This window comes from Chaetodon trifascialis, chromosome 8 (genome assembly GCF_039877785.1).
Source record: "Chaetodon trifascialis isolate fChaTrf1 chromosome 8, fChaTrf1.hap1, whole genome shotgun sequence".
Taxonomy (NCBI): Eukaryota; Metazoa; Chordata; class Actinopteri; order Chaetodontiformes; family Chaetodontidae; genus Chaetodon; species Chaetodon trifascialis.
This window is the reverse complement of record NC_092063.1, coordinates 6254121-6266491: the sequence shown is the minus strand read 5'-3', so window position 1 is coordinate 6266491 and position 12371 is coordinate 6254121. Positions and strand designations below refer to the sequence as shown.

Here is a 12371-nt window from a genome sequence, read left to right as displayed (position 1 = left end):
TTTGCAGGTGCCGGGCGTTTCACTACACATGAGACAAGTTGTTTAAAGCCTTTTGTGGTTCCAGAAGGAGCTTTGCAAAGTCTCAGACCGCCTCAAGTGATGTCATTTAAGTCAATGTGAGATGGGACTGAAGACTGAAATAATCTGCACCGTTATGTTTCTACAGTAGCCCACAATGGACAAACCAACCATGGCTCTAAAGAGGGGCTTTGTGTTTTTATGTTACCTGAAGGCCACTGTCTGAAACCTCACCACTAGAGGCCACTAAATCCTACATACTGGCCCTTTAAATCATTTTGTTCGCCATTCACACAATGTGCTTTTAAGCACCTTACATACGTCCTAAAACGCACTTATTAGATTTTCTTGTAGTTGTCATTGTTGCAATGTGATATCAGGACAATACAAATGATGAAAGATTTAACCTCCCAGTGTAAAATCCACACTGTATATCTCATAACTGCATGATCACCGCCACTCCAGTGTGACAGGATGTTAAATTAACATCAGCCTGAAGTCAGAGTAGCTACAAAAACAATTTGGGCTAATGGTGATCTAACCGTAGTCATTATAGCCTAATTGCTTATCATGTGAGATCTGATAAATGATGACACAACAGTGAATTCAAACTGCCCCTCTCCAGGACACTGGCACGGGCCAATTAGTTGCTGCCTTGAGGCGTCTCTCCACTGCTCATCGTCCCACACTCGTTGTGTTATGGGCGAATCTAAGATTTCCAATCCCACCGAGCCGAGCCCATCTGCTTTTTCTTTGTTGGTCGGCCAAAAGGGGTTCAAACCTCATGAATTAACAAAGGCGTTGTGGTTTTATAACGCTCTTGCAGAAGAACAAGAATGATAATACAGCTAAACAATGCAAGTCTGTGTTTTCTCTGCGGGGCTTCTATTGTTTTAGTTTCAAGGCACATGAAGGAATATCATCTGCAGCCGGGAAGTCTTCCTGCACCGAGCAGAGACCCTAATGCTGCTCAGCTGGAAAAGTAAAGGTCCCATTACATTAAATAATAGAATAGAGGCTGCTGTGTGGAGGGACTGGCTGCCAACGCGCACAAACCAGTGAATGCACAGCCTCCCATGGCCAGCACAGTGACAGACAGCCACTCAACTGGAAGCATGAAGATATGGAGGAAGGGAGGGTTGTGCATGGAAAAGGATGGAGAGACTTGGAAATGAGGGGAGATGGAAAAGAGAAAAGTGGAGGGATTGAAAGATAAAAGGGAGAGGATGAAGGAATGGGACTGCAAATGTAGCGAGAGAAATCCGGGATGGAGGCACTGGAGGATGAAGGAGTCCAAGGACAGGGTGGGTAAAGCCCTCCGGCGAAGGAGCGGCTGATTTTAGAAGACTAAAATCTGTGCAATCATCTCATATCAGGGACTGTCATAAACTTCAAATAAAAACTGGATTTGTTGAATTTATTCAGTCACTTGTTTTTCAGTAATTTGAGAGTTTCTTGCCAACACATTAATGCATTTAAAAGAGGTCAGCAGATATGAAAAAAGAGTTGGTGCTGGAAGCTTCTGCTGCTCAGGTGCAGGTTGATTCACTGAAGGCAGACGGCCATGAAATAGACTGAAACACCAGCCAGCCCTGCAGATACACAGATGCACCACCGAAGACCACATGAAGCGCTTAAAAAAACAGACATCTTAGGAAAAACAGCTCCGCTAGCACTTGTCTTTGTGGCGTGTTTCAGTTCAAGATGATTCTAAATAAATGATCACCAGCCAAAAGAAATCAATACGGCCTGATAGCAGCACTGGCACTGGTTTAAAACAGGATGCTTGTATCAGACAAACGCATCTCATGCTGATATATTGCAACACAAAAAAGGACAAAAACTGAACTGATGGCCTCTCTCTTCCTGACCTCACAATGAAGCATCCCTTTCAACTGCCAGTCACAAATAATCAGCAAATGAGATGGATCTCATTTCTACTGTCTAACATAAGAAATCTGGTATCGGATCATTCCTTCCAGCTCTAAATCTTCACTTTTCCTAACACAGTCTCACCTACGCAACCTAAAATACTATGTTTTGTGATGCTAATGTAATACCCTTGTTGGTATTCAGAGAAAAAACTTTCATTTTTCCCAGTTCACAGAACAAAACATGACATCAGTATTCCATCAGTTTGGTAGGATTCTCAAATCTGCCGAGGAGGGAGCAAGACAGGCTACGCAAACACAGTGAAGACTGTGTTTCATCCCCAAAACACACCCAAAGAGAATTCAACACTGAATGCAATATGCAGCCAGCAGGCAGAGTGCCAGAAGAGGTGGTGATGTGCAAAAAGATGCAGTGCAGGAGGGTCAGACCACACACAGCGCTCCACTGCAGAAACAGAAGTCCCGCAAGCCCCGGTGGAAAACGGAGAGAAAATGCCATTCTGTCGTTAAATGTCACATAAATATAAAAAAACCCTGAACAGGAATGTTGAGGTGCAATTAGTCCCTGAAGGTCAAATGGTGTCATATGGTGTTTAAATTACACAACCCCCCTAAACAGAAGGCAGAGCTGCAGGAAAAGTGACACGAAAAGAAAAGAAGTCACTGCTGAAAATGCCATTATGCAGTCAAAACAGACTGTTGAAAAAAAGCTTTTAGACATTTTTTTTTTAAATAGACTGAATAAAAATAAAAGTTATGAAATTACACTGAATGAAACATTTTACTAATTTATTGAATATTTAATAGATTCTTTACTACAGTTATTCATGAGTGGAAATATTTCATGATGTCTCATTTATTTATTTATTAGTGAAGACGTTTAATTTTCAGAAACTATAGACCTCAAACTCATCTGTCATCACACAGGAGAACCGTTAACCCCGACATGTCGATGAGAGCTTTGTCAAGACACGAAGAAGAAGAAGAAGAAGAAGAAGAAGAAGAAGAAGAAGAAGAAATTATAATATTTTTCCACCCATACTCCTCAGGAAATATTTATATTAAAAATAAATAATAATAATAATAAACATTTTATCTTTTAAAAGAACACTATCACAGTTTAAATGTCTGAAAGACAACTTCGCGGTGTCACCGTGGTGTCAGCGGGCGAGAAGTGTAATTTTATTATTTTTATTATTTTTATTTTTTTTAAATGGCGTCTCTCATGAAAGCAAACTTTTAGATCTTAGTCTGGTACTGCGACAAAAAAGACAGGCATGAAAAGAGGAGAAAGACTACCTCTCAACAATTAATGAATGATGTCACTGACTTGATAACTGCCTCCATTAGCACAACAACATACGGTTTCATTAGCACTAACGTCCATGCGGCGATATGAGCCGCAGAGTGATGCTAAGTAGCAGCCGCACCAATAATCCCTGCACGGGACAGCGCTGCTAAACTTGACCGAGACCTGCACCTGCTCCACGGGTGTTTGAACCCAGCTGCTGCGACGGTTCACAAAGCACACCGCTTCACAACACTCCTCCAAACCTCGAGTATAGAGAGCACAGTACCTTTGCTGCTGTCTTCAGGCAGGCGGCTGGACGTGAATGAGTTTGGGATGCTGAGTACAGTGGCGATGAATGGATGCTGCGCTGCCTAGAAACCAAGCGACCAATCAAATAAATGGAAGACAAATAAACAGAGGATGCTCTATATGCACTATTCAAGAGATGTAGTTCATCACATACACGTTAGTGTCGATACTGTACAAATTCTGCTCATAATTCAGTAAATTTGACATAATTTGCTACACTTTAACCAATTATTACATTAAAATACGATGTTACTAATATAAGAAGACTAATAAGAGATCAACACATAATGATATCAGATTTTACTTATTTATTTGTTCTTATTGTGCATTGGTAGCTCAGTGCTGTTCAGCATTTCCATATCACTTTGATTCAAGGAGCAAATGAAGAGTCTGTCAATCCTGAAGCCCAACACGGTAAACTGAACGGCGTGCTCTCTGGACAGCAGCTAAATCTACAGCACCCTCTAGTGATTTCATCAGGGAAGGGGATCACAGTGTAGAACAAGCTTTGCCCTGTGGACGAGAGTTGTGCGGCATCTTCTTCTCTGTAAAGAAATCCTGCTATATGAAAGAAATCCTCGGACATTCTTTGTCATATGTAAAGTATAAAATCCTAACAGTCACTGCGAGAGCACAGCTCTCAGCGTATGTGAGACATCTCCTCCAGGTGAGGTGTCTTCATGCAGCCTGTGCAAAGCTGGTCCATCCACAGAGGAGCCTCGTGCTGCAGAGGGGTGCGGCGGGGGTAGAAAGTGTACGAGAGGTCATAATTCAACAGACAGCTGAGGGAGGCCATGTAGATGTCTGAGAAACGACACAGACGCCTGGAGAAGTACGTGGGGTTGTGACATGTTCTGAAGATGCTGCCGAATTGAGGATTGAACAAGTTCTTCGTCATCACCCTGCAACATAAATGGGTAAGGCACGCGTTAACATGATTTTAAGCATGTATGAATTCATACCCAAAGTGGTGGAAGGAGTATTCGGGCCTTCTTGCTGAGTAACATCGCAATACTCCACTGTCAGAGTCTTTGTATCATCATATTTTATATCATCAAATTATTATTTTTGATGCATTAACAAGTAAGCATCAGGTGGGGCTAATGTGACTTATATTAGCTAACTTATATGAAGTTTGGTAGTTTAATTTACAGTATAACAGCATCATATTTTATATGCTAATAACAGGTTCTTAAAAGCTGTCAAGTATGAGTAGAAAGTACCATGAAGATACTCAAGTAAAGTGAACGCACCACAGAACTGCTTTAATCAGTGTACCGTGGTATATGTGTACTCACAGTAAGGTTCACTGTGTGGTGCAAAAGATGAGAGTGAAAGAAAAAGATTACTGCTCTCACCTGAGTTCTTCTCTCTCATTCTGCCATTCCTGAAAAACCTGTTTAGACTCTGGATCCCGATGTGTCTAGAATAATAAAGACCAAACTATGAACAAATCAAGGTCTACCACACACACAGGCTGTTTGCTTTGGTCTGAAAAACTTGCATTTTTGTGCTTTATTTCAGCGTCTCACTACATTACAATACACCCTGGGCCTGTCTATCAGGTATCCTGGTGACTGGACAATTTTTTGGCATCCTCTTCTGCTAATATGTCATCACAGCAGTTAAGAACCAATGACAAATAGCTGGAAACGAGCGTCAGCACAGATTGTGGTTTGCCGTCAGGTCATTTAGCAATTTGAGGTTTACCAAGCATGAGTAACTGCTGGCTATGAAATGTCAACATCTGCCTCCTGTAACCCTTCACACAACTGGATTGGAGCTGTTGAGGACTGGGACTTGCATTTTTATTGTGTCAGTGCTTGTACATGATGAGTAAAAAAAGATCCGTACAACCCAGGGATTAACTTCTTACCTGCAGGCGCTCCATCAGGCCGGTTAAAGCCTGTAGCCAGGTGAGGTTCAGAGCATACCGGTCTGTGCTCACCACTTTGGTTTCCTGCTCCAGCTCAGGCACAATAGCTGCTGTACGCCAGCCATGTCGCAACATGAGGTCCTACCACAACAAGCGAAATTGTTTTGTTCAAACTTTAGCCTTGCACAATCATGCGGTGTAGTATCCTGCGAGGCTTTATCAAAGGTTAGCACGCAGTATCTTTACCCATGAGAGAAATTCAATCCACAGCCACTGATCTTTTAATGTGTCTGAGCAGAAACACCAAACGCACTCAGCAGGAACACGTTTGGTCAGCAGGCACCTTCAGTTTCACCCGTTCTGGATGTCTTCGTGTTATGAGTCAATCAGCGGCTTCCAGAAGGTTACAGAATCAGTTTTATGGTGCTGCTGCTGCTGATTGAAAAGTCACCTACCAACCTCAGGGAAAGTACATTTCTGAGGTGCTTGAGGAATATAAACTGAGTGGACCCCTCAGATCTTTAGGGCGCAGTCAGGTGGTGGAGTCACACCTCGGAACAGTTTGAGATACTCTGCTGCACACAGAGGGAACCAGCTGGCAGCCCAGCCTCAGCCATTTTCTAATCTAATTAAAAAAAACATCTGCTCTCCTCTGCCTTTCATTGATCGGCTTCTCTAACGCACTTTCAGTTATTTTCTTATTCCTGTCACGGCACGGTAACTGTATTTTTGATCTATCACATGCACTTTGTTTATGTGTATTTTATCCTGTTTCATCTATTTTTTTAAGTCTCGTTTTCTTTACTCCGCGTTCTGTTTTCACTGCTGCTCTAATGCATTTCTCCGCCTTACGTAAAGCACTTTGAATTGTCTGTGTGATGCTATAGAAATAAAACTGCCTTGCAGTCGTTGTCTGTGTCTAATCAGAGAACTTTAAAATCTTATGCAAAAGTACTACATTCTTGTACTATATATATCTGTTAACATGTTCGTACAGCTTCTACACAGTAATCCAGGCCATTAACTCCACATTTTTTTAACAATATGAGGCCATCTGTTTCTGCCATCTGGTGTTTAAAATTTTCATTGTGCGATCCCCTCTGGCCTGATCTCAATGACACATCAGAAATGTTCAGAATGAGGCAACACATAGAGACAGCGGGCATCTGGTGTGTGAATCTGCATGACTGTGTGTGTAAGTCGTGTGTTATGCTGAATTTTAGTTACGACTGTTTGTAATCGTTCAATTAATGTCGTATCAGCAATCCTGAAAAATGGCACATTTCGGATGCGGATTAAAAACATAGAAAAATCTTAATCACAGTGATAACAGTCACTCGTTAGGCGGATCCTTAATGATTTGACACTTACAGCCAAGTCACTGTAAAGATGGTCTCCAAAGTAAAGAACCTTGGAACCTCGCCAGCCCGTCAGTCTGAGAAAGTCGAACAAGTTTCCCTGAAACCACAAACAACAGGCCGTTCTGTTTAGTGCATCACGACACAGAATGCAACAAGCAAAAACATGCAACGTTCACAATACGGAGCAGCCTGAAGTGACACAGACCTGTTTGTAGATCTGTCCTTTTTCCAAGCGGTTGATCTTCTCCCACTGAAGGTCTCCGTTACCATCCAACCGCCTGAAAGGTCTGTCACAGGTAACAGTGTTTACATTTCTGAGATCGCTCTCCGAAGAAAGAAACGCATTGAGTGTTTTGACCGACGTGAACACTTCTGTGTCAGGTGATTATTGCTCTGTTCGCCGTTTTGATCCACTCACTTGATGCAATCCGTGAAGAAGTGAGGTTTGTCCGCCTGCACGATGATGACATCAAAGAAGTCCCTCCAGTTTTTGCCCACCATGTGTGTCATTCCTTTATCACTGCGCACAGGGAAAACCAACAGATTGCAACAGTTTCCCCTCGTTATGACTCAGAGACAGAGACATGGACCACAGACAGCCAGCACTTACACAAAGCTGAAGGGACTGTTGGTGATGAGGAAAAGTTTCTTTCCATGGCTGACCAATTGATGCAAAACAGCATCGGTCTCTTCTCCCCTCAGAATGAACTTATCTATGAAGAGAAGGACGACAGGAAGTTACTGTATGTGCTGCAATGTGCTGGCATGATGCAAAAAGAGGAAAAGGTTTCTTACTGAGATCTTCCATGATCCATTTGTACATGCAGCCTTTGAGGTGAACCATGCCGATCGCTTCCTGAGGATTAAATGAGTGTTACGTAGAGGCAGCAGATCTGTGTTACTCAACAGTTCTAGCAAGAGTATTTTCTGCTCATGAATAGCACGAAGCGAGAAAAGAAAAGAAAAGAAGAAAAGAAACGGCCCATTTGATGAAAATGCTTAAGAAACCTTACATTTCGCTTTTTTTTTCCAAATCAAAGCAGATATCTTGGTAACATAGCAGACACGCTGTTCTTTGTTCTACCCACGATTGCAAACTTTTCCTGAGCTCAGCAGATTCCAGCTGAAGAATCACAGCATGTGAAAACGGTCAGCTACGACAGACCAGCGTGTCGAACAGTGTGAGCCACAGGGTGAGGCCACAACTTAAAAACAGGGTGTAACATTTGACACCGTGAGATTCAGCGGGCACACTCACAGAGACGTCCTTGAACAGGTGAACTGGGTCGTATTCAATGTCGTTTTTGATGAAAAAGTCATTTGCCACAGCCAGAAGAGTCATCTCTGGGATGGAGAAGATGTCCATGAACTGCTTCACCTTTGGTCCCTGTGACAGAAAACGGATTTCACCGTTTGATATTTACTTCTGCTTGCTTGCGAGGGATGCAGTGAACGTCTGTGGCCTTGTATATTTGACGTTATTGTATCTCCACGATCTGCTGGATGGCTTCCTTAATCACATTTGGAACCATTTCAACTAAAACCACTCTTCAATAAGAGGCTCTCCTGAAAACAGAGCCAAGTCCCCAAATGAGATTAAGAGTCACACCAAAACTATTTTGGCTCGGACTGTTTCAAGGAGAATTCGACGATGGAGGGGCACACTCTCTGCTGCAGGAAAGCACTTAAAAGATCTGATGAACTGAACCTGTTTGAGCCTGATTCAAAACATCAGAGTCCAAATTGCCCCTAATTGGCAAACAGGTCAGACGAACTTTTGCGACTGTCAGACTCAATAGAGATTTAGATTTTTCAGGGTTGATAGAGCGCAGCTTCTAAAATGCCCCCGCAAAAACAAATTATTCTGCTGGACACAGAGTTCGTCTGGTCAGCTTTCAGGGACCAGAACACTGCCTTCCAGCTGATTAATGACAGCAATGGAACAAACGCGATTACAAAATTCAACATCAGGACTTATGTAAGAGTAAAGCCACGCAAAGCCACACACTTGAAATATCTGAGGACAGTCACAGATTTAATCCTTAACTACATCCATGTTCAAGAGTGGCCAGATGAGATTAGAACAGATGTACCGAGAACACGAAGTTGAGAGGAGCTCTCCCATCTGTGCCAAACCAAACACACATACCACAGAAACATTCAGAAAACATCTGAACAGAAAGTACAACAACGGTAATAAATGCCAGGCAGCTCTCTGTGTGGTATTCATATCACTGTACACTACAAGACTCCTCCTCACCTTTCCATAGAAGCCGCTGTCTTGCTGCAGGGGGACATGGTAAGTCCCCCCGTAGAGCTGAAGGACTTCCTCGTCTGGTAATGGACTCAGGCCCCTGAGAACGTCAAATATAGTTAAAAACACATGAAACTAAAACAATCTAAATCATTTAAAGGTTAGTCATGATTGTTCTAAATTGCGTTTCAGTGTTGCCTAAATGTGTTATTATTTCACAACACACACTCAGCACAGCATGGACCTCTTACCGATACACTGTTCCCGGCTGAATGTAATGGAATGCATCGATCTTCATTAGAAGGCCCTGCAGAGGGGAAAAACAGAGTTTCACTTGATATTATCAACACAGAAAGATGTAATATTTGTCTTCCAGCAACTGGACTTTTCTGATTTAAAAGAATGTACCTTTTGGATGTCATAGTGAAGACCCCGAGCGGCAAAGTTAGGAATGTAATCATATTTGTGGATGTCTGCAGGGTACTGAAAGGCAGGAGAAGAAACTGGGTAAATAAACCTGAACCCGAAGGTTTTAATGTCAACATAATAAATGCAGCTACAGTGAAACAGACCTTAAAGTGCTCAATTAGGAAGCCTCGTGCCGTATTGTAGATCATGGTGTTGAGCGCATTTGAGTACAGAGCTAATGTGTAATCGTAGTCAAAGCCGTAGATGTCCACCTCGGCCAGGCTGACCTCATTGTTGGCGTAGATGGTGGAGGAGTTGAGGAGGTTACATGCACCCGGAGGAATCAGATCTGAGAGCAGATGGGAAACCCTCAGTCAAATGAAACAAGTGCAGATTAAATCACAAATCAATGACCGGGAACAAAACACGAGTCAGCAGTTTCATTTGAGGGATTGCAGGATTAAGACATTTGCGACGTCCGATTCATAGTTTAAAGCACAAACAAACCTACAATATTCTCTTTCATGATGAAAGCTGCTGATTACGCACTACTGCAGAGAGGAAAGAAGTAATTCCACTGCTGTTTTCAAACTAGTGAGGCTGCCGAGCTCACTGGTGGTTGCACAATGCGTGCTTATAGACCATCAACCGCCTCTTCAACCGAGCCACTCCGAAAAGAAAAGCCTCACAGAAGTATTTAATTAAATTCCTCGCAGAATGCGAGCATAACATTCAGTACTCCTTGTAATGGAGGTTACTCTCACTGAGTTATCAGTGTTGCTGGTCACTATTTTGATAAGTACAACAGTCATGCAGCTAACACGTGGGCACAGATTAAACAAACACACAATCTCTTCCTGAGACAGCCTCAAATCCCTGGCTGGAATATGAGCACAGGCCTGCGTCACTGTCAGTCTATAGGAGAAAGTGGGCCATGGCCCTCTGGCCTGGGACATTTCACTGAGGGCTGCAGCTGGGCAGCAGACATGCATGCACCGACACTGAGGCCGTCCCTGCAGTTGCTCTGCAACTGGAAATGCTGAGTCGCATTTCAAAGCAGTAGATCTCAGAAATCAGTAGTACTCTAAGAGTGCATGACCATCTTTAGCTAGAAGCCATTATGTTCAGAATTCATGCTACTGAATCAGTTACAGAGAGAAAAACTTTTATGCAAACATATTATAGAAGAAATGTACACTGACTACACAGTAAACAAACATAATCTGGCTCCTATGTGGATTGTAATTAAGAGCAATTATGCAAAAACCACACTTGTGACACATCTTATAGGTGCTTGTACTTGCATATTCCACATTTCACACTTCAGATGCAAACATTGTTCCTCTTACGCCACATTTACCTGACAGGTAAACCAGTTACAGTCGCATACGGATTAAGATTTTACATGACTAAATACGGTCATGTATTAAAGTTTGATGCAGTGTTGTTATAAACACTCCAACTGAATGATAAGAAGCTCAAATCCAGCTCCACCTTGACAGGCTGCAACAAAATGTTTTTACATGTATCAGTATAAACATATATGAGAAAAGCATTGTCACTTAGTTTGTTATTTGTTTCTTGCAATGTTAATACCTCTTCCGCAATAATACTGCAAACTGTTGCAGCATCATGTCTTAATGAAGCAAACTGACCCCCTTTCACCTCACGGTGTCATAAAGTTTAATCAGACTTAAAGTTTCCACTAAAGTCCCTGACTTTTCATGCTTGGCCTTTATGATTTATATATTCATATTTAGCATATTTCTGACTCTGACAGTCAAAACTCTTTAACTGTCCGTCAAATGTGATGGCATGATGGGATGCCTACACATAACAACCATGTTTGCCACTATCTGCTAGCTAAACATATTTGCTAACAGCGACATTTAAGTAACATAAAACCTTCTTTAAGCTGGTGGTTTTGTTAGCTAACGTCTGGGCGTTTAACGGACAAATACAGGAACTGCGGGACTCGACTTGTTTATGACTTCTTACTGACTTTTGTTTAAAACTGGCTCAACGTTTCGGCTAACGAACCTTTAACTTTAGCTTAAAATGCGTTTGACAAGGAGGAACCGACAGCGTTAATATGTCATCTGTCTGATTTGGCTGCTCGGAAAGAGGATAAACACAAGCTCCGAATAAACAAAATGTCTTCACTGATGGCTCACAGACGCTGATGTTGGGAGCAGGGAGCCCTGGTGACGTGGGTGGGTAATTATAACGCTGCTACATGTGGAGAAAAGGGGGGACCCTCCGCTTACCGTGAACGAGCCGCTTCGTGTCGTTGTAGCGAGCCCACAGGTAGGACCTCTGGTCCACCGGGGCTGCTGTGGAGGTGTATGACCGTCTCCTTACACCAGTGACACCGGGGGCACCCGCTGGCTCCTTGGGTCTCTTCTTGTCCCCTGCCGGGCATCTGTGAGGAGGCTCTCCGGACAACGGTGCGCCGTCGCTGGGCCTGTCCGAGCACGATCCGCAACTTTTCTCTTTTGTTTTTTCGCGGCCCTGCTTTCTCTCTGCAGGCAGCCTGCATGACGTGGAAAGCCTGCTCACTTTGGGGGATCGATCAAGTGGAGGAGTCCTGTTTCCTCGAGTCCACAGGGTGCGGCTTAGCGCTGCGCCCACCGTCTTAAAGGACATTTTTGTAGCTTCAATGTACACAAACCCCAAAACTGCTGCCTCTGCAGGCTGGCACATGAAAACATACCCCTGCCTTGAGCGTGGCCACGCCCCTGGTTTAGAGGGGCGTGCCTGTAATCCCTGCAGCCAATCACAAGCATAGACCTGCCTGTATCTGTGGCCATAACAAACAGTCATGTGGGACGTGATGTTTTAATTTGTGTGGTTGCAAAATGTATCCTGGATCTTCCTTTGTACACTTTGTACACTGAGAATATCCGAACAGAAGTTTTTTTTGTTTTTGTTTTTTTTTTTAGCTTAGTTTAGCTGACGTTAG

General features: G+C 43.0%; 2 protein-coding genes across 3 annotated transcripts in view; both read right to left on the bottom strand.

Annotated features, from left to right (window-relative positions):
• The window catches only part of rap1gapa (RAP1 GTPase activating protein a), a 55348-nt gene extending 51783 nt beyond the window's left edge, over positions 1 to 3565 (bottom strand). The window contains exon 1 of one of the 2 annotated variants that reach the window (XM_070969292.1): positions 3488 to 3565. The gene's annotated coding sequence lies outside the window, so the exon portion shown is untranslated. The remainder of the gene's footprint in view (positions 1 to 3487) is intronic. The other variant, XM_070969297.1, reaches the window with a different exon arrangement.
• A 238-nt stretch (positions 3566 to 3803) lies between these two features.
• Positions 3804 to 12143, bottom strand: nt5dc2 (5'-nucleotidase domain containing 2). Its single transcript, XM_070969303.1, has 14 exons — positions 11677 to 12143; positions 9574 to 9758; positions 9410 to 9484; positions 9253 to 9308; positions 9008 to 9101; positions 8006 to 8134; positions 7543 to 7603; positions 7358 to 7460; positions 7166 to 7267; positions 6953 to 7034; positions 6758 to 6844; positions 5387 to 5527; positions 4869 to 4933; positions 3804 to 4412 (listed from the first exon to the last, which is right to left on the bottom strand). The coding sequence occupies exons 1-14, from the start codon at positions 12110 to 12112 to the stop codon at positions 4151 to 4153; spliced, it is 1878 nt and encodes a 625-aa protein (XP_070825404.1). The 5' UTR covers positions 12113 to 12143; the 3' UTR covers positions 3804 to 4150.
• Positions 12144 to 12371: the final 228 nt, after the last annotated feature.